The sequence below is a fragment of the Chlorocebus sabaeus genome, chromosome 6 (genome assembly GCF_047675955.1).
Source record: "Chlorocebus sabaeus isolate Y175 chromosome 6, mChlSab1.0.hap1, whole genome shotgun sequence".
Lineage (NCBI taxonomy): Eukaryota > Metazoa > Chordata > Mammalia > Primates > Cercopithecidae > Chlorocebus > Chlorocebus sabaeus.
The window spans coordinates 26,360,583-26,383,368 of NC_132909.1; the positions used below are offsets into that span (position 1 = coordinate 26,360,583).

Here is a 22,786-nt window from a genome sequence, read left to right on the forward strand (position 1 = left end):
ACGACAAAACGGACTGAAGAAGGTACTGCTTCTTGTCACCATCTTGAGCTCTGAATTTGTTATTACCTTTTTCTATACCAATTATTCCAACTCTTTCCCATTTGACATGGTTAGAGAGAAGTGATTCTAATTCATGAAGAAACTAAGTTAAATCACTTGCCTAAGCTAAAAGAGCCAGTTACTTTCAGAGCTGATAGCAGCAATTTAGTTTTATAACTCAGGATCCTTTCATTGTAATAATGTTCTTTCTTAAAGTCTGATACTTACAACTACTTCTAATACCAACATAGCTTCAAATGCAAAAGTTGAACAAAGTTTAGAACTAAATATAAATTAGCTATATTATTTTAAAATGTTGTGTGAGCCAAAACAGTACCTTTGTTTTCTAATTTTAAGAGAGATACATATTCAGATGGGCACAGTGGCTCACGTCTGTAATCCCAGCACTTTGAGAGGCTGAGGCAGGTGGATCACTTGAGGTCAGGAGTTCAAGACCAGCCTGGGCAACATGGCAAAATCCTGTCTCTACTAAAAATACAAATATTAGCCAGGTGTGGTGGCATGTACCTGCATTCCCAGCTACTTGGGAAGCTGAGGCAGGAGAACTGCTTAAACTCGGGAGGTGGAGGTTGGAGTGAGCCAAGATCACGCCGCTGCACTCCAACATGGGAGACAGAGTGAGACTCACATCTCAAAGAAAAAAAGAAAAGAGATACATGTTCATTATCAGAAAAAATCAAAGATCTAAAGAACAAAAAGAATATGCAGAACATCAATCATGTAGCTGACTGTTAATACTTTTACTGTGTGTTTTTCCAGAACCTTTACTCATTTTCTCTGTTTTGCTTTTTCAAAAAAATATGGGGGGAAACTAATGGTTATGTAATACCTGATTGCATAGATATGCCATCATTTATTAAGTATACCTTACTGCTATTGGCTCAAGTCATTTCCAGTTTTTTATTTCTTTTTATCTTTTCTGCCCAGCTTTTTCTTATTACAATACAGCTAAAATGAACATGGTAGATTATTTACTTAGGACAAATTTATAGGGGTAGAAATGTTGGTGAAAAGGCAAATACATTTTTAGGCTTTTGATACGTGCTGTGAAACTACACTAAAGAAGGATTATAGGAGTGTATAGGTTACCAGCAGTGTAGGAGTGGCCATTGGCACACCTGCAGAAACACCAAACATTTTATATACATATATAAACTTTGTCCTATCTACTCGCTCTTGCCGTATTCTACCTTCCTATTCTGCCCCCACCCGACATCCCACCCAAATTTTACTCTCGTTTGTGATCCGGTGGTCCAGTTCTAGCTTCTCACTTCTGTAAACACTTATCTGCCTAAAAATAACTTTTCTTCTTTTAGATATATCAGTATTGCTAATTAGCAGCTATCATTTGTCTGCCTGTTCTTGATGTGTGTAACCTTTGTTTCCCAAGCTAAAAGGCAAACTGTGGCTACGACAATAAATTACACATATTAGCATTTCCTGTAGTGCCCATCCTATTACAGTGTCTCAGCAGACAGGCAATGTGTATTTGCTGGTTGGCTTTCATGTTTCTTAATTCAGACTCAATCCGTATGGAAGCTGGCTGCATCTCCTTTGATATGGAATAAATGAGAGCAAATCCTTGGGCTACACTGCTGCCTTAGATCTGGAGAAAGTATTTTATTCTACTTGGGAAATATTTAAGTTATTACTACTTTAGAATAGTAACTATAAGCCATTTTAAAACTGTATACAATACATAAAATCATATTTTTGCACATGAAAAAATGTGATTAAATGACAGCAGCAGACACTAGGAGACAGAGATGGGTTTCTTTATTTCACATGTGACTTTCAGCCAGTCAACAGGGATTCACATCCCATATTAGTTAAATGTGACTATGAAAATTTTATAAAGTACTACAGAAAAACTGTTATATACCTATTGAGTTCTTTTTTAAAAGTGGCAGTACATAGTAAGAAATCTTAAAAGAGCTATCTTATATTTTAAAATTTAAGTCATCTGTATAAATAACAATTGACCTAGGCACTTATACTCCAAAATAAATCCATTCCATTTTTTAACTTAAAATAAGCAGAATAAAAGTTAAGATGGTCAAACTAGGCTTCATAAATTACTTAGCTTCAATTGGCCACAGCAAATGTACAGCAGATCTAAGAAACAGCTTCAATTTTACCCATAAGTACTTGCATATTTTCATCTCATTCTATGATATAAAAACAATAAATGGCGAAAATCTCAAGTGAGAAAAGAAAGCAAAGCTCACCTTCACTGCTGGCAGCATGTCCAGGGAGTCCAGTGTGAACAGCACTAATGCTTGCATCAGCATCATAAATTGATTAAATTGCCATGTCAGACTAAAGAGAAAAGTTGATATGAAAATGGCAAGAAGTGTCAGCCTCTGTAAAAAGAAAACCTTTGTATAATTTACATGTCTCTAGTAATAAAAAACCTTGCAGACAAGTTTTCTCAAGAGCAGCCAGTATCTCTATAAACCAAACAGAAAAACCATAAACTGTTGCTCTGAAAACCCTTGCATTTGTTATTTAAGCTCTAACTATCATAAAGTGACACTTTGCATATAAATATTCACATACGGTGTGTGTATTCCACACTATTATGGAGGCGATAATGCACCAAATCACATCTCAAGAGCAAGGGCTTAAAAATTCTGACAGTTTTGCAGAAATCGTGTGTGGGTTTGCTGCAACTATTTAAGGGTAGATTATGTTGAGTACATTTTTAACATCAAAAATGAAAACATTTTCTTTGCAAAGTAGGAAAAAGCTCAGGAAAAGAAAACTTAATTTAACTCAAGTTTAAAAATTGGTCATGGAATAAGAACTATTCACATGCATTGGGATACTAAGCACATCACATTTTTTGAAGCTTCATATATAAAATTGGGGGATTAAAAATATATGAAATTTTATAAACACTTACTTCAGAAAGAGGCTGTAAGTTTGGTCTTAGGAAATATGTAATTGCTGCTATCTGAATTGCAAAGAATGGCAGCGCCCAGTTCTCCCTCAGTGGGATGGTAAACTCAACTCTTGTGGTATCTATTCTGCACAAAAGAAAACACAAATGGCCAAAGTGATAGCTTTTACAATAATTTCTTCGAAGACTTCCTCAGTGAAAGATATATCATATTAAGGACAAGTATACTTAAGATCTGATTCTGGCCACTGGTTCTCAATAACTGTCCTTATCATCATCATCATCATCCCTGTAACATAAAATTGGCATAGAGAACATTTAAGTGCTCTGTCCATGGGTATGCCCTTAGCACCTGGGATTCAAACCCAGGTCAGACCTACTCACAAATGTATCATGCCAAACCCTTACTTTTATTTCTCCCTAACTTCATTAGTGTCAAGAGGCAATAAACATTTTCCCTCTCTGTATTTCTTTGGTGTTTTTTATACTTGAGTCTTAAATATGTCATTGACAGTATTTTTAAAAAACTTCCTGCCTCTCTAGAATGTGAACCCCAAGAGGGCAAGTATGGGTAAGATTTTTCATCTTTGTATACCATCCCCACACATACTAGGCATTCAATAAATGATACACATATATAACACATACATACACGTGTGTGTCTATATATCAAACAAGGTATCTATATCTATGTATATCTCTATATAAAAGAGATATATAAATGAAACAATGTATCAATGTATACATATGTCTCATATAAAAGAAATATAGATATACAGATATCTATATCTATATACAAAATGTAACCTTTTAAGCCTCGATTTTATCGTTTCTAAAATGGGGATAATAATGGTATCTACTCTATAGGGTGCTTAGAAGAAGACATATAATGCATATTGTAAAGTGTTTGGCATACAGTAAACCCCCAACAGGATTGTAATAACAAGTAATTTGCTTAGACTTACAAAATAAAACCTGTATTAGAACTCATGCTCAAGTTTTAAGACTCCTTTTGAATACTGGTATTGCCACTGTAGGTCAGGCAATAATTCAATGATCTTGAATATGTTTTTTTAAGATGTGATTTCATAAGGCTCTACTGCTTATAATAGTAGATATTAAATAAGGCAAAAATGCCCTTGCATTTGTACATCTTTAAGCTCTACTAATTGAGAGCCATACACAACCCTATTAAGGTTGACAGTGAAGATACAATTAAAACTTCTTAGGCAAGGCACAGTGGCTCATGCCTGTAATCCCAATACTTTGGGAGGTCAAGGTGGGAGGACTGTTTGAAGCCAGGAGTTTAAGACCAGCCTGGGCAACACAGGGAGATCCTGTCTCTACAAAAAACAAAAACAACCCCTAAATAAATAAAATTTTTAAAAATCTTCATTGGCTTTAAAAAAGAGCAAAAAGAACCCAAAAACTTTTTAATGATTGATATGCTAATTACCTTGATCTGATCACTATACACTCTATATGTATTGAAATATCACTATGTAGCCCATGAATATGTACAATTACTATTTGTCAATTTAAAAAAACCCTTTAAGAGATGAGATATGTGGCTGGAGAAATCTTGATCACACAGCAAACAGATAATAGGTTTGGGATTATTATGAATGATTTTCTTGATTTGCAATTCAATGCTCTCTGTTCCTCAGCTGGAATTATACGTAAGCAGCACTTTCTCCCTAACTAAACAAGAAAAATTGAGTAAACCACCAGGTAAAACCAAAGAGAAAATGCTCCCAACCAATCAAATGTGGCAGAAGAAATTTCTCTGAGCTGGAAATGAAGTCACTTCATTTTTACTTACATTTTGGAAAGAAAAGAAGCATACTGACTCCAACTCACCTATTTGTGACATACCAGAAAGCCGCCAACAGTCCTGACAGCCACGTACCACTGAGTAGCCAGCTGGTTATATAGAGAGCTGTGACATAGATCGCCTGGAGCCCAAATAAGGTGTAAATATAAAAATAAACCGGCTCTAAATATTTCTGTAAAAGGGAACAATAAAACAAGTTTGACGGGTGAGCCCTAACCCTCCTCAGTACCATTTCAAACATGACAGTAGGAACAGAATATGCAGGAGCTTGCCCCTAATTCCAAGCAGCAAGCCTACACACTTTCACCCATTCGGGCAGCCTTTCTTCCCACCACTAAGAGACAGGGGAAGGAAGTCCGTGAGAAGTCTGGCTTCACTCTTTACTCCAGAAAGTTTTATACCTAACTCAGTCCGAGGATACCTCATTCACATGAGAAGTGGTCATTGTGATTTGCTGACTTTACAAATTTTTTTATCTCAAAGATCCATCAAGACTGATTACACATTTCCAAATGAAAGTATTTGTTAGCTTCTAGGCTGCATACATATCTAAGCCAGGAAGCATCTATGTACAAAAACCTTTTATCTTATGTAAACAAAAAGCAATATCTTACAAAATAAAAAGTTCACAATATACATGGAAAAAATACGGTATTGCTGATTTTCTACTAAACCAGTTGAAGATCAGAAGGACAGATGTGACAACTTTCAGCTCAAAATGGCAGGCTTTGACTTTCATCTGATATTAACAATTCAGTGTCACAAAACATAACATACCTGTATGGGTAGAACTCTATATAAAATACTGAGAAAAACCTCTTGGTAAATATTCATTCGCTGAAGCAGATTAATTGTCTTCATAGATTCAGTTTTATTATCATATATTAGGCCATGAAAACCTAAGATTGGTATGTGAAAAGTCAGGAAGAAAATAATTACACTCATAATTATTCATTCATTCAAAACTATCCACAGATTGTTTAGTATGTTGTAGAGAGTGTGGTAGGCATTGGGGATATAATAGTAAGCAAAAAAACCATACTCCTGCCCTCAAAGAGCTTACCACACATTCGATGGACATCATTTAAACATTTACACAAACATAGGCAAATTAAAACTTTTGTAACCGGAATGCAAATACCACCACCACCACCACCACCACAAGGTCCTTCTCTAGAAATGCGGGCAAGAGGATTTCACATTTCTCCACCCTGCCCTCCTGCCATGCGACCTGCAGTATCTCCTTTGGGAGAGTATACATGGCCTTCCTTCTCCACTCCCCAGAACAGCTTTGGCCATGTGCTCTAACCAGCGGCATGTGAGTGGATGTAAGTCACAGCTGAGCAGAGGCTTTAGGAGACAAGGCATGTTTCTACCAGCTCTTGCTCTTGCCCTCTGCCATGACACTGGCATGTTCCGAATAGGGCTTGAATGCACGGATGTTCGGGGCAGAGTAGAGCTGCAGCTCCCTCACAGCAGACATTGTCATGAGAAGGAGAACTCGACCTGCTGTTATAGAGATCCAAGCCATAGAGGTCCTCTGTCACTGTAACCAGGCTAATTAATCCAAGGCATGAATTGACAGTTCACAGAAGAAAACATGCACACAGTCCTTCCCCATAGGAGAAGATGCTCAACCTTGCTCCTATTAAAAGACTGCAAATTAAAACTACCCTGAGGGATGCTATTTCTCACCTACTGCCTGGGCAAAAAAAGTTTTACAATACACTCTGTGAGATTATAAAAAAGTAGACTCCTATATACTATAGTTGGGAATATAAAATGGTGTCATCTCTATGGAGAGAAATTTTGCAGTATCTAGCAAAAATCACATAGGAATTTACCCTTTGACCCAGAAAGCCTGTGTCTAGGAATCAATCCCACACACAGGCTGGCAAAAAGACAAAATGACATCGGCACAAGGTCACTCATGCAGCACCATTTGTACCAGCAAAAGATTGATCCAAAACAACCCAGATGTCCCTCAATAGGAGGTGCTGTGGACTGAAATGTGTCCCCCTCAAATCTGTATGCTGAAGCCCTAACCCCCAATATGACTGTTCTTGGAGACAGGGCCTACAGGAGGCAATAAAGGGTAAGTGAGGTCACACAGTTGGGGTCTTAATCTGATAGGACTGGTGTTCTTATAAGAGGAACAGACAAGAGCTTGCCCTTGTGCTCTCTCTACATTTGCACAGAGGAAAGGCTATGTGAGGACACAGCAAGAAAAGGGCATCTACAAAGCTAGGAAGAGAGGCCTCAATAGAAACCAATCCTAACAGCATGAGGATCTTGGACTTCTAGCCTCCAGAAGGGAGAAAAAATTTCTGTTGTTTAAGCCACGGAGTCTGTGGTATTACATTATGGCAAGCCTGAAGTCTAACACAGGAATGTTACGGATGGATAACTCTCCAACTCTTAGGTTGGAGAGTTATGGGCCCTCATGATGGGATTAGTGGCCTTAAAAAAAGTGACACCAGAGAACTCGCTCTTCTCTTTCTGCCATGTAAGGACAGAGCAAGAAGGTGGCTGTCTGCAAGCCAGGCAGACAGGCCTCCCTAGAACCTGACCATGTGGCTCCCTAACCTCAGACTTCCAGCCTCCTAAACTGTGAGAAAAAAAATTTCTGCCATTTAAGCCACCCAGTCTGTTGTGTTTTAATTCATTAATTTTTTTATTTTTAAAATTGTGATACGGAGTCTCGCTCTGTCACCCAGGCTGGAGTGCACTCGCATGATCTCGGCTCACCACAACCTCTGCCTCCCAGGTTTAAGCAATTCTCCTGCCTCAGCCTCCCGAGTAGCTGGAATTATAGGCATGCGCCACTATGCCCGGCTAATTTTTTTGTATTTTTAGTAGAGACAGGGTTTCTCCAGATTGGTCAGGCTGGTCTCAAACTCCCGACCTCAGGTGATCCGTCCGCCTCGGCCTCCCAAAGTGCTGGGATTACAGGCGTGAGCCACCGCACCTGGCCTTGGGGGATCATTTTAAACTGCAACAAAGAGCAAAACAATGCAAAGGCCATGGCATAAAAGAGATTTTCTGAAAAGGACACTGCAGTGTGAAAGCTGAGGCAAGGTGGCAGAGTGTCACCTCATTCAGTCTCTGTGGGAAACACGTATGCCAGAGACTATTCTGTTGCTCTGGACATGTCCATGAACGACTGTGAAAGCACTATTAATACTGATTTTAGGTTATAAGTATATTTTAGGAAGTAAATGATTTTGCAACTATGCGATCTGTGAATAACAAGGTTTGATTGTATGGGGGAAAAATGAATACTAAGCCTGCCTTTCTTGTATAAACTGTACCGCAAGGTAGCCAAACAATGAGAAGGTTCTCTATATAACAGAGTTCCAACTAATAAATACAGGAGGAATGACAGAATTAGAAGGTCACTAATTTGCATCCCTACTGAAATAAGAACTACAGACGATAATCATCAATGGCTGCTAAAACCAGTGAAGGGCTGGTGAGTAATTACCCTTATTATGGATGAATCTGGCTATCAACACAGGGACCAACTCATTAATTTTTATGGCACAAAACCAAAGATAACCAAAATGTCATGTCTCCTAGGTGATAAAACTACAAGTACAAAACATCACTTATGGGCTGGGTACAGTGGTTCATGCCTATAATTCCAGCACTCTGGGAGGCTGAGGCAGGAGGATCACTTGAGCTCAGGAGTTTGAGACCAGCCTGGGCAACACAGTGAGATTTCGTCTCCACAGAGAAACAAAACAAAACAAAAAACGAATGTGGTAGTGCACACCCGTAGTCCCAGCTACTTGGGAGGCTGAGGCAGGAGGACTGCTTGAGCTTGGGAGATTGAGACTGCAGTGAGCTATGATCATACCACTGCAACTAATTTATGAATAACTGCCACCAAAAATGTCAAAGCCGACTCCAAATAAAGCCTATAAAAGAGCAGTTTTTCTGTCACATGCATTCATGCTAAGCCTGTTAAGTATATATTAGGTAGAAGAGATGCATGTTGGGGCTTTCACTAGATGGAGTAAAGGCAGAGTGTGGGGTCTAACCCACTCAGGATAAGTAAAAATGCACAAAAATGGCGACTGTGAAATAAAGGAATGAATGGGGGTACTGGGGACAAGAGAGACAACTGTAATTTTTATTTGTGTTACCAAAATGCCTCCTGTTCTCAGACAATACTCCTTTCACCTGCAAAGACCTCTTCCAAAATGATCATGAGAAAATTCAGCAACAAAACCATGAAATTGTAAAGGTATTACTTTTGGGATGGAACAGAACTGGAAGGCAAAGAGAGGAGGGTTATATAAAGTATTACATAACTTCTTCCCGAGCAAAAAAGACATTTTCATGGAATGATCAGACATTAACAAGGAAAAGCTACACATGTTCTAGAGAGCATTTAAGTAGTTTTTAGTACACAGTACTTCTGACTAAAATATTGAAAAAAATGCAGAAGACCCCAAACGAAACTATCAGTTGTAATTACCTTGCACGAGGGTTGGAGCCTGCAGCATCTGCTTGTAGTAGGAGTAATACAAGCCACACTCTGTTCTGAATGAGATTTCTCGCTCCACTTCCTGAAACAGAGTTAGATCCTATGGGTTTACATGACCTAGTTTTGGTTTATTGTTCCTGTAGAAAGGATATATAACTGCAACTTGAAAGAGAAAAATCTCTGAAAATATATCTCAAAAAATTTTGGCAAACAAAAATGGAAGGCTGATCATTGGTAAAGTTGAGTGAGGGATACATGGGAGTCTGTCCCACTATTCTCTACTTTAGTGAATGTTTAATCTTAAAAAAATTTTTAAAGAATACATCATCATTCCTATGCAATATCAGTGAGACACAAAACAGGGATGGCAGAAAAAAAAATCTCCCACATGAAAAGAAATATAATTGCATTAGACACCTACCTAAAAGCTACCAGTATTACATAAGATCCATCATTTTCTTTTTATTCTAAGATTAAAAGGCATTCGTAGTCAAATAAGGCAGACACATGAATTTTACTCTGACAAGTGTAACCCTGGTGGGAAGAGGTTCATGCAGGTAAATGGATATATGAAATATTTAAACTGCTTTTAGGTAAGTATTCAACCCTAGAAGAACTGAAAACCTAAAGTAATAGCTATTAGCCAATTTAGTTACAAGATACTTTTATTAAATTTAAATTATTACTATAAAACATAGAAGCAATAGACAATAATGACACTGAAGATTTTCTGGAATAATGCAATTAATACTGTTGGATGCTACACTTTTTCTATAGGTTAAGCAGCCCTAACCTGAAAAGCTGAAATCCAAATGAAATACTTTAAAATTGGATACTTTTTGAGAGCCAAAATGATGCCACAGTTACCCTGAAAGTGTTATTTTTTTCACTGTACTGATGGTATGTCATATTTTTTATTGTTAGGTACTTATGTGTGAATAAGTATAAGAAAATGATTACTTATAAAGGTAGCATGTAAATTCAGAGTCAGGAACAATGGTGATGCCAAATAATCATAGATTGCCCACTAGGATGGTTGAGATAGTGACACCTTTGTTTTCTGATGGTTCAGCATCTACAAACTTTGTTTCATGCACAAACTTATGAACTACATTGTATAAAATCACCTTTGGGCTATGTGCATAAGGTATACATGAAACATAAACGAATTTCATGTTTACACCTGAATCCTATCCCCAAGATTTCTCATTATGTATATGCAAATAACCCAAAATCTGAAATCCAAGACACTTCCGGTCCCAAGCATTTCAGATGAGGGATACTTAACCTGTACCTGTAAAAGCATAAATAAATAAAAAGTTATTATCTATGTCATTAGAGATTCTTTTACACCAGTGTTAAAAACGAAACAAAACAAACCATGTCCTAGAATCTGTAACACATTGTCTAAAATATAATTCGATCTGTCTTTTTTTTTTTGAGATGGAGTTTCACCCTTATTGCCCAGGCTGGAGTGCAATGGTGTGATCTTGGCTCACTGCAACCTGCAACTTCCAGGTTCAAGTGATTCTCCTGCCTCAGCCTCCCTAGTAACTGTGATTACAGGCATGTGCCACCACTCCCGGCTAATTTGGTATTTTTAGTAGAGACAGGGGTTTCTCCATATTGGTCAGGCTGGTCTTGAATTCCCGACCTCAGGTGATCCGTCTGCCTCGGCCTCCCAAAGTGCTGGGATTACAGGTGTGAGGCACCGCACCCAGCCATGTTTTTTCATATTATAGCAGATCCACATTCCACAAACCCAGTGGGGGAAAGTGATAAATACTGAACATCTCATTTTCCAGCTGATGAACTTCTTTTAGCTCATTTTGCTTTCCCCTAACTCCAACTAATTTTCATATGGTAATAAACATTTCATTAAAAGAACTACTCAGGCTGGGTGCAGTGGCTCACGCCTACAGCCTTGCACTTTGGGAAGCCAAAGTGGGTGGATTGCCTGAGCTCAGGAATTCAAGACCAGGCTGGGCAACATGGCAAAACCCTGTCTCTACCAAAAAAAAAAAAAAAATTAGCCAGGCATAGTGGCATGCACCTGAATTCCCAGGTTAAGGAAGGAGGACTGATTGAGACTCAGCCTACTGGGAGGCTCAGGCTGCAGTAGCCATGATCAAGCCACTCCAGCCTGGATGATAGAGCAAGACCCTGCCTCAATAAATAAATAAATAAATAAATACATAAGAATCATTCATGCTATTATCTTCAGACTTAGAAATTATTTATTTAATATATTTCTGCTACTCTCTAAATCTTTTTATCATTGTTTGCTAACTCCTTTTAGAAAAATGAGAGGTATGGTAGCAAACCTTACATATTGAACTTCCTTTCACAGAAAACAAATTTTGTTTTAAATGCTTGAGGAAATTAAGCATTTAAAAAAAGGCCCATCAGGTTCTGAAATTTATTTATTTATTTTTTGGAGACAGGGTCTCACTCTGTCACCCAGGCTGGAGTACAGTGGCCTAATCACGGCTCATCGTAGCCTTCGCCTGCCAGGCTCAAGTGATCCTCTCGCCTTAGCTTCCAAGTAGCTGGGACTACAGGCACATGCCACTATGTCTGCCTAAGTTTTGTACTTTTTGTAGAGGTAGTTTCGCCATGTTGCCCAAGCTGGTCTTGAACTCCTGAGGTTAAGTGATCCTCCTGCCATGGCCTCCCAAAGTGCTGGGATTACAGGCAGGAGCCACAGTGCCTGGGCCTAAAATTTAATTTCAATAACACACTTGCTTTATAAAAAGGCTAATACATAATGATACAACTTTTCTAACTTTCATTGCGAGTGATTTGTGTTGTATCTTTCATAGCAGTAAAGGCAATTCTTCTGGGTAGTTATGTTAACCCACTCATTTTTTATCTTTGAGAAAAAGTGCTCTATTGCTTTTAAGAACATAAACCCAACCTGGCATCACTCGTTTCTAGAATGTTCAAACTCCTACTCAAATAGCCACAGAGGCTATGAATTGATGTTAACTGAGCAAATACTAGCTTTTGTCCATGCAAATAAGAAAAACAACAACATTAATTACATTATTTTCTTTAGCTTCCTTAAAGTGTTCAAGGGCACTCGAGGGAAAATCCTCATGTCACACCTACATCCCAAATCAAACTGGAGAGCCAATAAAGAATGAAAGAGTGAATTATATGGTTCTAAGAATAAAAGACCAGGGAATAAGAAAAAATGTTGCTCAACGTACTAAAGGTAGAAAGCTTTTGTGTCCCATCCCTCCCTTTAATATAGCCAGAATGCATAAAGAACAGAGGGGGACCTAATTAGTAAAAATGCATTCAAACATGATTAATTGGTAATCTGGCACCAGCTGTATAGAACCAAATGCTATACTTTATTAGACAGACACTTGCAAGTTTTACATCTGCTTCATGCTAACAGAACATCTGCTTCACTCATTCAAACACTTTTCCAGTTTTACGGCAATTTATACTTCGCTTGGTAGATCACACCCGTGAAAATATACACCAATAGTAGTTACCCTCTAAAGAATGCAAAACGAAATACTTCATATTTCAATTTGCACAGGTTCCACGGGGAATGCAATGTTGACAGAACGAAAACATCTTCGAAGATAATGACAGGAAGAAGTAGAAAGACAAAAGACTTGTATTTATAAAGAACTGTACAGCTGGCCGGGCACGGTGGCTCACGCCTGTAATCCCAGCACTTTGGGAGGCCAAGGCAGGTGGATCATGAGGTCAGGAGATCAAGACCAGCCTGGCCAAGATGGTGAAACCCCGTCTCTACTAAAAATACAAAAAATCAGCTGGGCGTGGTGGCAGGCACCTGCAATCCCAGCTACTCGGGAGGCTGAGGCAAGAGAATCACTTGAACTCGGAGGGCAGAGGTTGCAGTGAGCAGAGATTATGCCACAGTACTCCAGCCTGGGAGACAGAGTGAGACTCCATCTCAAAAACAAAACAAAACAAAACAAACAAACAAAAAACCACATGGTTTAAGTACCATAATGGTACTTAAAACCATTGAAGTAATGGTGTATATAGTAACTTAACAGAAGTACAAAAAGAAAATAAAATGACTGCTCACAATGACTCATCACATTCCCCACAGGCACTCAGATAAGTTGCTGGCAATGCCCAAAGGCTAAAGAGTCCTTTGAGACAAACGACACCCAATGTGGAAAGGAAACATCAAATTAGCTTTTAAAAAATCTCATGTAAATAGATCCCCCACATAATGTCTGGTCACCCTGGCCTGCCTTTAGCAAGAATCCTCTAAGCCTGGTTGAGCCAGAATCTCCCGCACCCCAGTGGTTCCTCTTACTCATTTCCCAGCCACTGACCCCACCCCACTCCTTGGCTGCCCATTCCTACTCACCCATGCTATACTAGGAGTTGAGTACAATCTCTCTCCACCACTGCAAGACCTTGTTGCAGCAGTCCCTACATCTATCACGATGGTCCTGAATAAAGTCTTCCTCACCCTGCTTTAAAAAAAAACAAAAACAACTCATGTAAAAAAGTTCTGTTTACAGGCCGGGCGCAGTGGCTCACACCTGCAATCCCATCATTTTGGGAAGTCAAGGTGGGCAGATCACTTGAGGTCAGGAGTTTGAGATGAGCCTGGCCAACATGGCAAAACCCTGCCTTTACTAAAAATACAAAAATTATCCGGGCATTGTGGCACATGTCTGTAATTCCAGCTACTTGGGAGGCTGAGGCATGAGAATTGCTTGAACCCAGGAGGTGGAAGGTGCAGTCAGCTGAGATCCCAGCACTGCACTGCAGCCTGGGTGATGGAGTGAGACTCTTGTCTCAGAAAAAAAAAAAAAGTTTTGTTTACAAAAATTGTCCCCCAAAATAATTAGACTGTTAGTAGTGGGGAAGCCACTGAAAAATTAACTTTATAAATGTAATCTGTTTCAGAATGAGGTTAACAAATCATCTCACCAAGAAATAGTAGCCCATAAGACAGCTGTTCTTAAAGTTCTGTACTGGGAATCATGCCCTCAGCAAACATATTTATGGCACATACATGGTTTATTGTCTGGTTAAATTCATGTCCATCTGTTAGAGGGGAATGATTCTTGCCCTAGAGTTGATTAAAGCCGTGGCATGTGAGAAGTGCCAAGCAGGGCTTGTGAGGAGGGCAGTCTGCTGCTGAAGCGACAGTTCTTCCACTGGGCCCACACTCAGGCAATCAGCAGTCTTAGCACTACTGTGCTAGTATTGTGTGGATTAACCCTATCTATTCTAAAGTCTCCTTGCTTTGCAGGAGTATTCAATGGGAAGTCATGCAAATTCGGCCATATCAAGTAAATAGGTGGAAAATGTTAGCAAACAGAAAAAAGACTAAAAAGAAGAGTAACCTTGGTGCTCACAGCCAAAGGAGAACTGCCTTCCTTATCACTGCACATTTATTTGCTGGGGAAACAAAAAGGTGCAGGAATTTAGTACTTGACCAAAAGATGTTTATGTTCCAACAAGAAAGAAGAATGTGGCTGTGTCGGTGGCTCATGCCTATAACCCCAGCACTTTGGGAGGCTGAGGCAGGTGGATTACTTGAGCCTAGGACTTTAAGACCAGCCTAGGGAACATGGCAAAACCCAATCTGTACCAAAAATATAAAAAATTAGCTGGGCACGGTGGTATGCACCTGTAGTTCCAGCTACTCATGGGGTTACAGTGGGAGAATCACCTGAGCTCAGGAGGTCGAGGCTACAGTAAGCCAAGATCGCACCACCGCACTCCAGACTGGGAGACAGAGCAAGATCCTGTCTCAAAAACAAACAAACAACAACAACAACAAAAAACACCAAAGAAAGAACACATTGTAAATAAAGGGAAATGACTTCAGGCACGCCTCATCTCACTGTGTCTCGCTTTCCTGCCCTTTGCAGATAACGTGTTTTTACAAACTGAAACTTAGTGGCAACTACGCATCAAACAACTATCAACGCCATTTCCCCAACAGCTATCGCTCATTTTTTGTCTCCGTCACATTTTAGTAATTCTTCCAATATTTCACATTTTTCTTTATTATTATACTTGTCATGGGATCTAGGATCAGTGATCTTTGATGTCATCAATACTACTGTAATTGTTTTGGGGCACAATAAACCACACCCATGTAAGACGGTGAACTGAACTGTGTGTGTTCTGATACCTCTGTCATTCTTCTGTCTCATTTCCTCTCCCCAGGCCTCTCTGCTCCCTGAGACACAATCATATCGAAATTACTAACTTTATAATAGCCTCTAAGCGTTGAAAGGAAGTGTGGCACATCTCTCACTTTAAATGGAAAGCTAGAGATGATAAGTTAGTGAGGAAAGCATGTCGAAAGTTGAGAGAGACCAAAAGCTAGGCCTCCTGTGCCAAACAGCCAAGCTGTTAACACAAAGGAAAAGTTATGGAAGGAAATTAAAAGTGCTACTCCAGTGAACGCACCAATGATAAGAATGAAAAACAGCCTCATTGCTAATATGGAGAAAGTCTAATGCTCTGATAGAAAATCAACCCATCTAAAACATTCTCTTAAGCCAATGCCTAATCCAGAGCAAGGCCCTAACTCTCTTCAATTCTGTGAAGGCTAGAGAGGTGAGGAAGCTACAGAAGAAAAGCTGGAAGCTAGCAGAGGTTGGTGCATGAGGTTGAGGGGAAGTAGCCATCTCCCTAACATACAAGTGCAAGGTGAAGCTGAAAGTGCTGATGGAAAAGCTGTAGCAAGTCATCCAGAAGATCCAGCTAAGATGGCTGATGAAGGTGCCTACATTAAACAACAGATATTCAGTGTAGATGAAACAGCCTTCTATTGAAAGATGTCGTCTCGGACTCTTACAGCTCAAGAGGAGAAGTCAATGCCCGGCTTCAAAGCTTCAGAGCACAGGCCGACTCTCTTGTTAGGGTCTAATGCAGCTGGCGGCTTTAAGTTGAAGCCAATGTTCATTTACCATTCTGAAAATCCTAGAGCCCTTATTAAGAACGATGTGAAATCTACTCTGCTTGTGCTCTAGAGATGGACAACAAAACCTGGATGACAGCAGATGTTTTGATAGCATGATTTACTGAATATTTTAGGCCCACTGTTGAGACCTACTACTCAGGAAGAAAAAAAAATTCTTTTCAAAATACTACTGCTCATTGATAATGCATCTGGTGATTTGTGTTATTTTCACACCTGCTAACACAAAATCCATTCTACAGCCCATGGATCAAGGAATAATTTTGACTTTCAAGTTTTAATTTTTAATTTTTTTTTGAGTCGGAGTCTCGCTCTGTCACCCAGGATGGAGCACAGTGGCACCATCTCAGCTCACTGCAACCTCTGCCTCCCAGGTTCAAGTGATCCTCCTGCCTCAGCCTCCCTAGTAGCTGGGACTACAGATGTGTGCCATCACACCTGGCTAATTTTTGTACTTTTAGTAGATACAGGGTTTCACCATTTTGGCCCAGCTGGTCTTGAACTCCAGACCTCAAGTGATCTGCCCACCTTGGCTTCCAAAGTGCTGAGATTACAGGCATGAACCACTGTGCCTGGCCTGATGGTGTACTTTGGAGTATGAAAATGTCTAATTTTGATGAAAACAAATTTATTTATTTATTTTTAATCATGTGTTTTTAGTGTTGTCTCTATGAAGTTTTGGCCTACTCCACGGTTATAAAGATTCATTTGTATGTTTTCTTCTAAATGTTTTACAGTTTTAGACATTCAGGCCTATGATCCATTTTGAGTTAATTTTTGTGTGTGGTGTGAGGCAGTGGTCTAACTTCATCCTTTTGCATGTGAATATCCATTTGTTTATAGACCATTTATTGAAGACTATTCTTTCTCTACTTAACCGTCCTTCCTGGTGCCCTGCTGAAAATCACTTGATCATCTAAGGGTTTATGTCTGTATTTCCAATTTTATTCCACTGATCTATACGTCTACCTTATGCCAGCACAAGAGTCTTGATTACTGTGGCTGTGTAGTAAGTTTTGAAATCAGAAAGTTTGAGTCTTACAACTTTGTTTTTCTTTTTCAAAACTGTTTTAGCTATTCTGACTCCCATGAGTTTCCGTATACATTTTCGGACTAGCTTGTCAATTTCTGTGAAAAGTCCACCTGGGACTCTGAGAGGGATCATGTTGAATCTGTAGATCAACTTGAAGAGTACTGCCATCTTTTTTTGTTTTTGAGACAGGGTCTTGCTCTGTTGCCCAGGCTGGAGTGCAATGGTATGATCTTGGCTCACTTAAGATTTGGCCTCCTGTGCTCAGGTGATCATCCCATCGCACCCTCTCAAGTAGCTGGTGGTAAGTTGTGTGCCACCAAGCCTGACTAATTTTTTTTTTGTATTTTTAGTACAGACAGATTTTTGCCATGTTGCCCAGGCTGGTGTTTCTTACCAGTTTTAAAACAAAATTTTGACTTCCAGATATAAAAGAGAAAGAAATCAGGATACTCCCACCCATTTTTTAAAAAATTTTTTTCTTTTCTTTTTTTTTGTTTTTAGAGACAGGGTCTCACTCTGTCACCCAGGCCGGAGTGCAGTGGTGTGATCATAGCTCACTGCAGCCTTGACCTCCCCAGCTCAGATGACCCTCCTGTCTCAGCTTCCCAAGTAACTGGGACTGCAGGTGCACACCACCACACCCAGCAAATTAAAAAATAATTTTTGTAGAGATGGGATCTCACTATGTTGCCCAGGCTGGTCTTGAACTTCTGGGCTCAAGCAATCCTCCCACCTTCTGCCCTCCAGAGTGCTGAGATGACAGCTGTGAGCCACTCTACCAGCTGGCCTCCCCCATCCTTTTTTTTTTGAGACAGGGTCTCATTCTGTCAAACAGGCTGGAGGACAATGGCACAATCTTAGCTAATGACACCTCTGCCTCCTAAGCTCAAGTAATCCTCCTACCTCAGTCTCCCAAGTAGATGGAACTATGGGCACATGCCACCATGCCCGGCAATTTTTTTTTATTGTTTTAGAGATGGAGTTTCACCATATTGCCCAGGCTTGTCTTGAACTACTGAACTCAAGTGATCCTTGGCCTCCCAAAGTGCTGGGATGACAGGCGTGAGCCACTGTGCCCAGTCAGCCTCCACCATCTTTTACCCTCTCTTCTCCTTCCTCTTTTATCTTGTGTTATACATATTACATTGCTATATTATTATTATACTATTATGTAATATAACATTATTACTTATGTTGGCATTCTTATGTACTAGGTTGGTGCAAAAGCGATTGTGGTTTTTGCCATTTAAAAGTAATGGCGGCCGGGCATGGTGGCTCACGCCTGTAATCCTAACTTTGGGAGGCAGAGGTGGGTGGACTGCCTGAGCTCAGGAGCTCGAGACCAGCCTGGGCAACATGGCAAAATCCCGTCTCTACTAAAAATACCAAAAAAAAAAAAAAAAAAAAAAAAAAAAATTAGCTGGGCATGGTGGTGCAGGCTTGTAATCCCAACTACTGGAAAGGCTGAGGCACAATTGCTTGAACCCAGAAGGCGGAGGTTGCAGTGAGCCAAGATCATGCCAGTTCATTCCAGCCTGGGTGACAGAGCAAGCTCTGTCTCATAAATAAATAAATAAATAAAAAATTAATGACAAGATCTGCATTACTCTTGCACCTAATATGACAATATCTGTATCATATACATTTTGTTCTATCACTAATTTTTAGTTTTAGTCCTATAGTTAAAATAAATTTGAGCCCCACTGAGCATCTTTCTGTCATTGTTTTTCCATGTATCTCATGGATGGATCAAGTTTTTCCTCTTCCAATTTTTTCAGGTATTCTTAAAAATATATTATTTCTAGGGGGAAAAAAAGGTTGTATGCTGTCTTTATATGCAATGGAATGACTGGGTTAAAATGTGTAAATCACTTTCTCTTACTTGAGCATTTTTTTTTTTTTTTTTTTTTTTTGAGACGGAGTCTTGCTCTGTTGCCCAGGCTGGAGTGCAGTGGTGCGATCTGGGCTCACTCCAAGCTCCGCCTCCCGGGTTTACGCCATTCTCCTGCCTCAGCCTCCCGAGTAGCTGGGACTACAGGCGCCCGCCACCACAGCCGGCTAGTTTTTTGTATTTTTAGTAGAGACGGGGTTTCACTGTGTGAGCCGGGATGGGATGGTCTCGATCTTCTGACCTCGTGATCCGCCCGCCTCAGCCTCCCAAAGTGCTGGGATTACAGGCGTGAGCCACTGCACCCGGCCCTACTTGAGCATTTTCTAGGCATCATACATGGTCTCTGACCATTAGACGTTACTGTGGAGAACCTGAATGCCAGGTTGACCTTTGTTTCTCCTTATTGGTAACTTGCTCTTTTTGTCTAGAATGTCCAAAGGTTTCTTTATATATTTAAGTCCAGCAACTTCAGAGAACTCTATCCTGCTAATGATTTTTCTAGGCCAATTTATCCTGGAACCTGCTCTGCCCCTTCAATTACTAGATTCAAATTTCCTTTTATTTTTGGAAAGTTTCCTTGAATTACATCTTTAAACACATGCTTTTTGTTTCGTTTTCCTGATTTATTGTTCTGGTTCTCTTTTTTTGGGACACAAACGATGCATGCTTGCTGCTCTTTGTCCTCAATTGTCACTTGCTTTCTCATACTGTCACTTTATTCAATCTTCCTTTCATTTTGTTGACCTCTCAGTCCTGTCCAACATTGCTCTTTCTGTACATTCTGCAGATTCTAGTCTCCTGTATGGTGCATCCGAGATGGTCATAATTTCTACAATGATTCTACCTTGTAATTCTATTTCTTGTCTAAAGTCTGCCAGTTCATGTTTCACTTCCTTTTGTTCTCTTCCTGTTCCCCCTTGAAGAAGGTACACAGCTTCTTACGTTTCTCCTTTGTATGCATCTTCCACAGTGGCAAATGATTATCTTTTAATGTGACATGTGTGGTTACAACCTCCACATCTCCACTGTAAAATTCTTCTGAGGACTGTTCTTCATCAATGATGTCTACTTGTTGTTCTCTTCCCTTTTTTGTTGCAGTATCACTGGACAATCTTGTCCCAGTTCCTTCCTTATCAGTTATGTCTGAATGTGGCAAGTTCTTACCACACAAGCTACTTGCAGGAAGTTCATGTGGGGGCGAGGCTGGGCACAAAGCTCAGGTCAGCAAGATTTTTCATTATATAGGGTGGTTTACAAGGGTGAGTTGTTTAGTCTTTTCCTCATTTTAGTCAACAGAACTTGATAGCTTTGGGGATCTTCAAAATGCAGGTTGCCTCCCTTCATTACTGTCCTCTTAAATCCCATCTCTTACAAATATGGCTTGTCTCTGTGATCAACTCCTTCCGGCCGGCCTGTGTAGCGTGCTGTTCTTCATAGCAGAGTGGATCCAAGAGAGCTGCTGCCACTATAGCCTGCACACTCATCCCATGGTCCTACTCAAGGTGCTGTTGGTTTTACCCCTAAAGAGATGCCGCTAACTTTGGAGGACGACGCTTTACTCACTTTATCTGACCCCTGCAGCCTGCAGACTCCTCTTTCTTTTTTTTTTTTTTGAGATGAAGTCTTGCTTTGTCACCCAGGCTGCAGTGCAGTGGCGCAATCTTGGTTCACTGCAACCTTTCCCGCCTGGGTTCAAGCGATTCTCCTGCTTCAGCTGGGATTACAGGAGTGCACCACCACGCCTGGCTAATTTTTGTATTTTTAGCAGAGATAGGGTTTTGCCATGTTGGCCAGGCTGGTCTTGAACTCCTGGGCTCAAGTGATGTGCCCGCCTCGGCCTCCCAAAGTGCTGGGATTACAGGCATGAGCCACCGTGCCTGGCCGCAGACTCTTCTCTCAACATCTTTCTGAGTGCCACTGGATTTGACAGCCCCCTTGATCAAAGTTGGAACTTGATTATCTATTTTTCACATTCCTTAATTGCTCTGAAGGAATTCCAAGAAAGAAGGAACTGATAACCACTACATTGCCACTTTAAAGTGAGAATAAGTAAGCCATGTTAGGAATTTAACTGTAGTATTATAAACAATCTAACTATCCAAAGTTGGGAGCATGAAAATAGTGGAATAATCAAGAGTATAAAAATTTCAAAAATATTAAATTATAAAACCATAACTACTTACGTAATTATAAAAGTTTTGTGAAAATGTACACATGGAAAAAGCATAGGATGTAACAGCAGATAAGGTAGATTATAAAAACTAGCTATACTCGGGTCATAAATAAGTAAAATATTTAGGCACTTAGGAGGAAGAATAGAAGGGAAAAATGAAAACTGTTTTTTGTTAAGGGTAATGAATATTAAGTAATTTTTTCATTTAAAATTTTTCATTATTGTTACAACACAGCTTCAATAATTTTAAAAAAATACACACTCAAAAAATAAAAAGGAAGGCTATACAGATCTATCAAATACATGGCAGGGCACGGTGGCTCACGCTTGTAATCCCAGCACTCTGAGAGGCCGAGATAGGTGGAACACCTGAGGTCAGGAGTTCGAGACCAGCCTGACCAACATGGCAAAACTTCGTCTCTACTAAAAAATACAAAAATTAGCTGGGCGTGGTGGTGCGCACCTGTAATCCCAGCTACTCTACTCAGGAGGCTGAGGCAGGAGAATCACTTGAACTTGGGAGGCGAAGGTTGCAGTGAGTCAAGACTACACTACTGTACTCCAGCCTGGGCGACAGAGTGAGACTCCATCTCAACAACAACCACAATAAAAAACAAAACTACTAAACAAAAATCACTTAAAATGCATCCACTGGCTCCTGTAACTGCCAGGACTAACCATATCGTATCCTTGAAGGCAAGCTCTGGAAGTCATATCCTTTGGTTCTAGTTCCCATCCAGATCCTTCACAGCAGCCAGTGCCTCCCCTTTTCCTCTGCCTACCCCACACCCCTCAGCCCCAGCAGTTGACTCTTCTGCAGAATACTGAAAGCTACTTAGCACTGATGACGTGCCAGGCACCATAAGGGCAGAACACCAAGTAAGAAAACGGGCTTTCACTAGCTGCGCATGGTGGCTCATGCCTGTAATCCCAGCACTTTGGGAGTTTGAGGTGGGCAGATCACGAGGTCAAGAGATCGAGACTATCCTGGCCAACATGGTGAAACCCCGTCTCCACCAAAAATACAAAAATTAGCAGGGCACGGTGGCGCCTGCCTGTAATCCCAGCTACTTGGGAGGCTGAGGCAGGAGAATCGCTTGAACCCAGGAGGTGGAGGATGCAGTGAGCCAAAATCGTGCCACTGCACTCCAGCCTGGGTGACAGAGCAAGACTCTGTCTCAAGAAAAAAAAAAAAAAAAAAAGGCTGGGGGTGGTTTACTTTTTGTTTTTGTTTACAATAAAGGGCAGTAAAAAAGCTGGTTGCACTGAAAGGACAATTTAGAGTTAGTGTTTGGGCTCTAAAGATAGGCAGATTACACAAATATGTAGGTCGGGCATTGTGGCTCACACCTATCATCCAGAACTTTGGGAGGCCCAGGTGGGAGGCTTGCTTGAGGCGAAGAGTTCAAGAACAGCCTGGGCAACAAAGTGAGACTCTGTCTCTACAAAAAA

General features: G+C 40.3%; 1 protein-coding gene across 4 annotated transcripts in view; it reads right to left on the reverse strand.

Annotated features, from left to right (window-relative positions):
- DPY19L3 (dpy-19 like C-mannosyltransferase 3) overlaps positions 1-22,786 on the reverse strand; it is an 80,414-nt gene that overhangs the window by 44,412 nt on the left and 13,216 nt on the right. For all 4 annotated transcript variants that reach the window (XM_007996198.3, XM_007996202.3, XM_007996197.3 and 1 more), the window contains exons 4-8: positions 9,280-9,370; positions 5,574-5,695; positions 4,823-4,968; positions 2,966-3,089; positions 2,289-2,423 (exon numbers count right to left, since the gene is read on the reverse strand). In XM_007996198.3, coding sequence (XP_007994389.3) covers positions 2,289-2,423; positions 2,966-3,089; positions 4,823-4,968; positions 5,574-5,695; positions 9,280-9,370 — 618 coding nt within the window. The remainder of the gene's footprint in view (positions 1-2,288; positions 2,424-2,965; positions 3,090-4,822; positions 4,969-5,573; positions 5,696-9,279; positions 9,371-22,786) is intronic.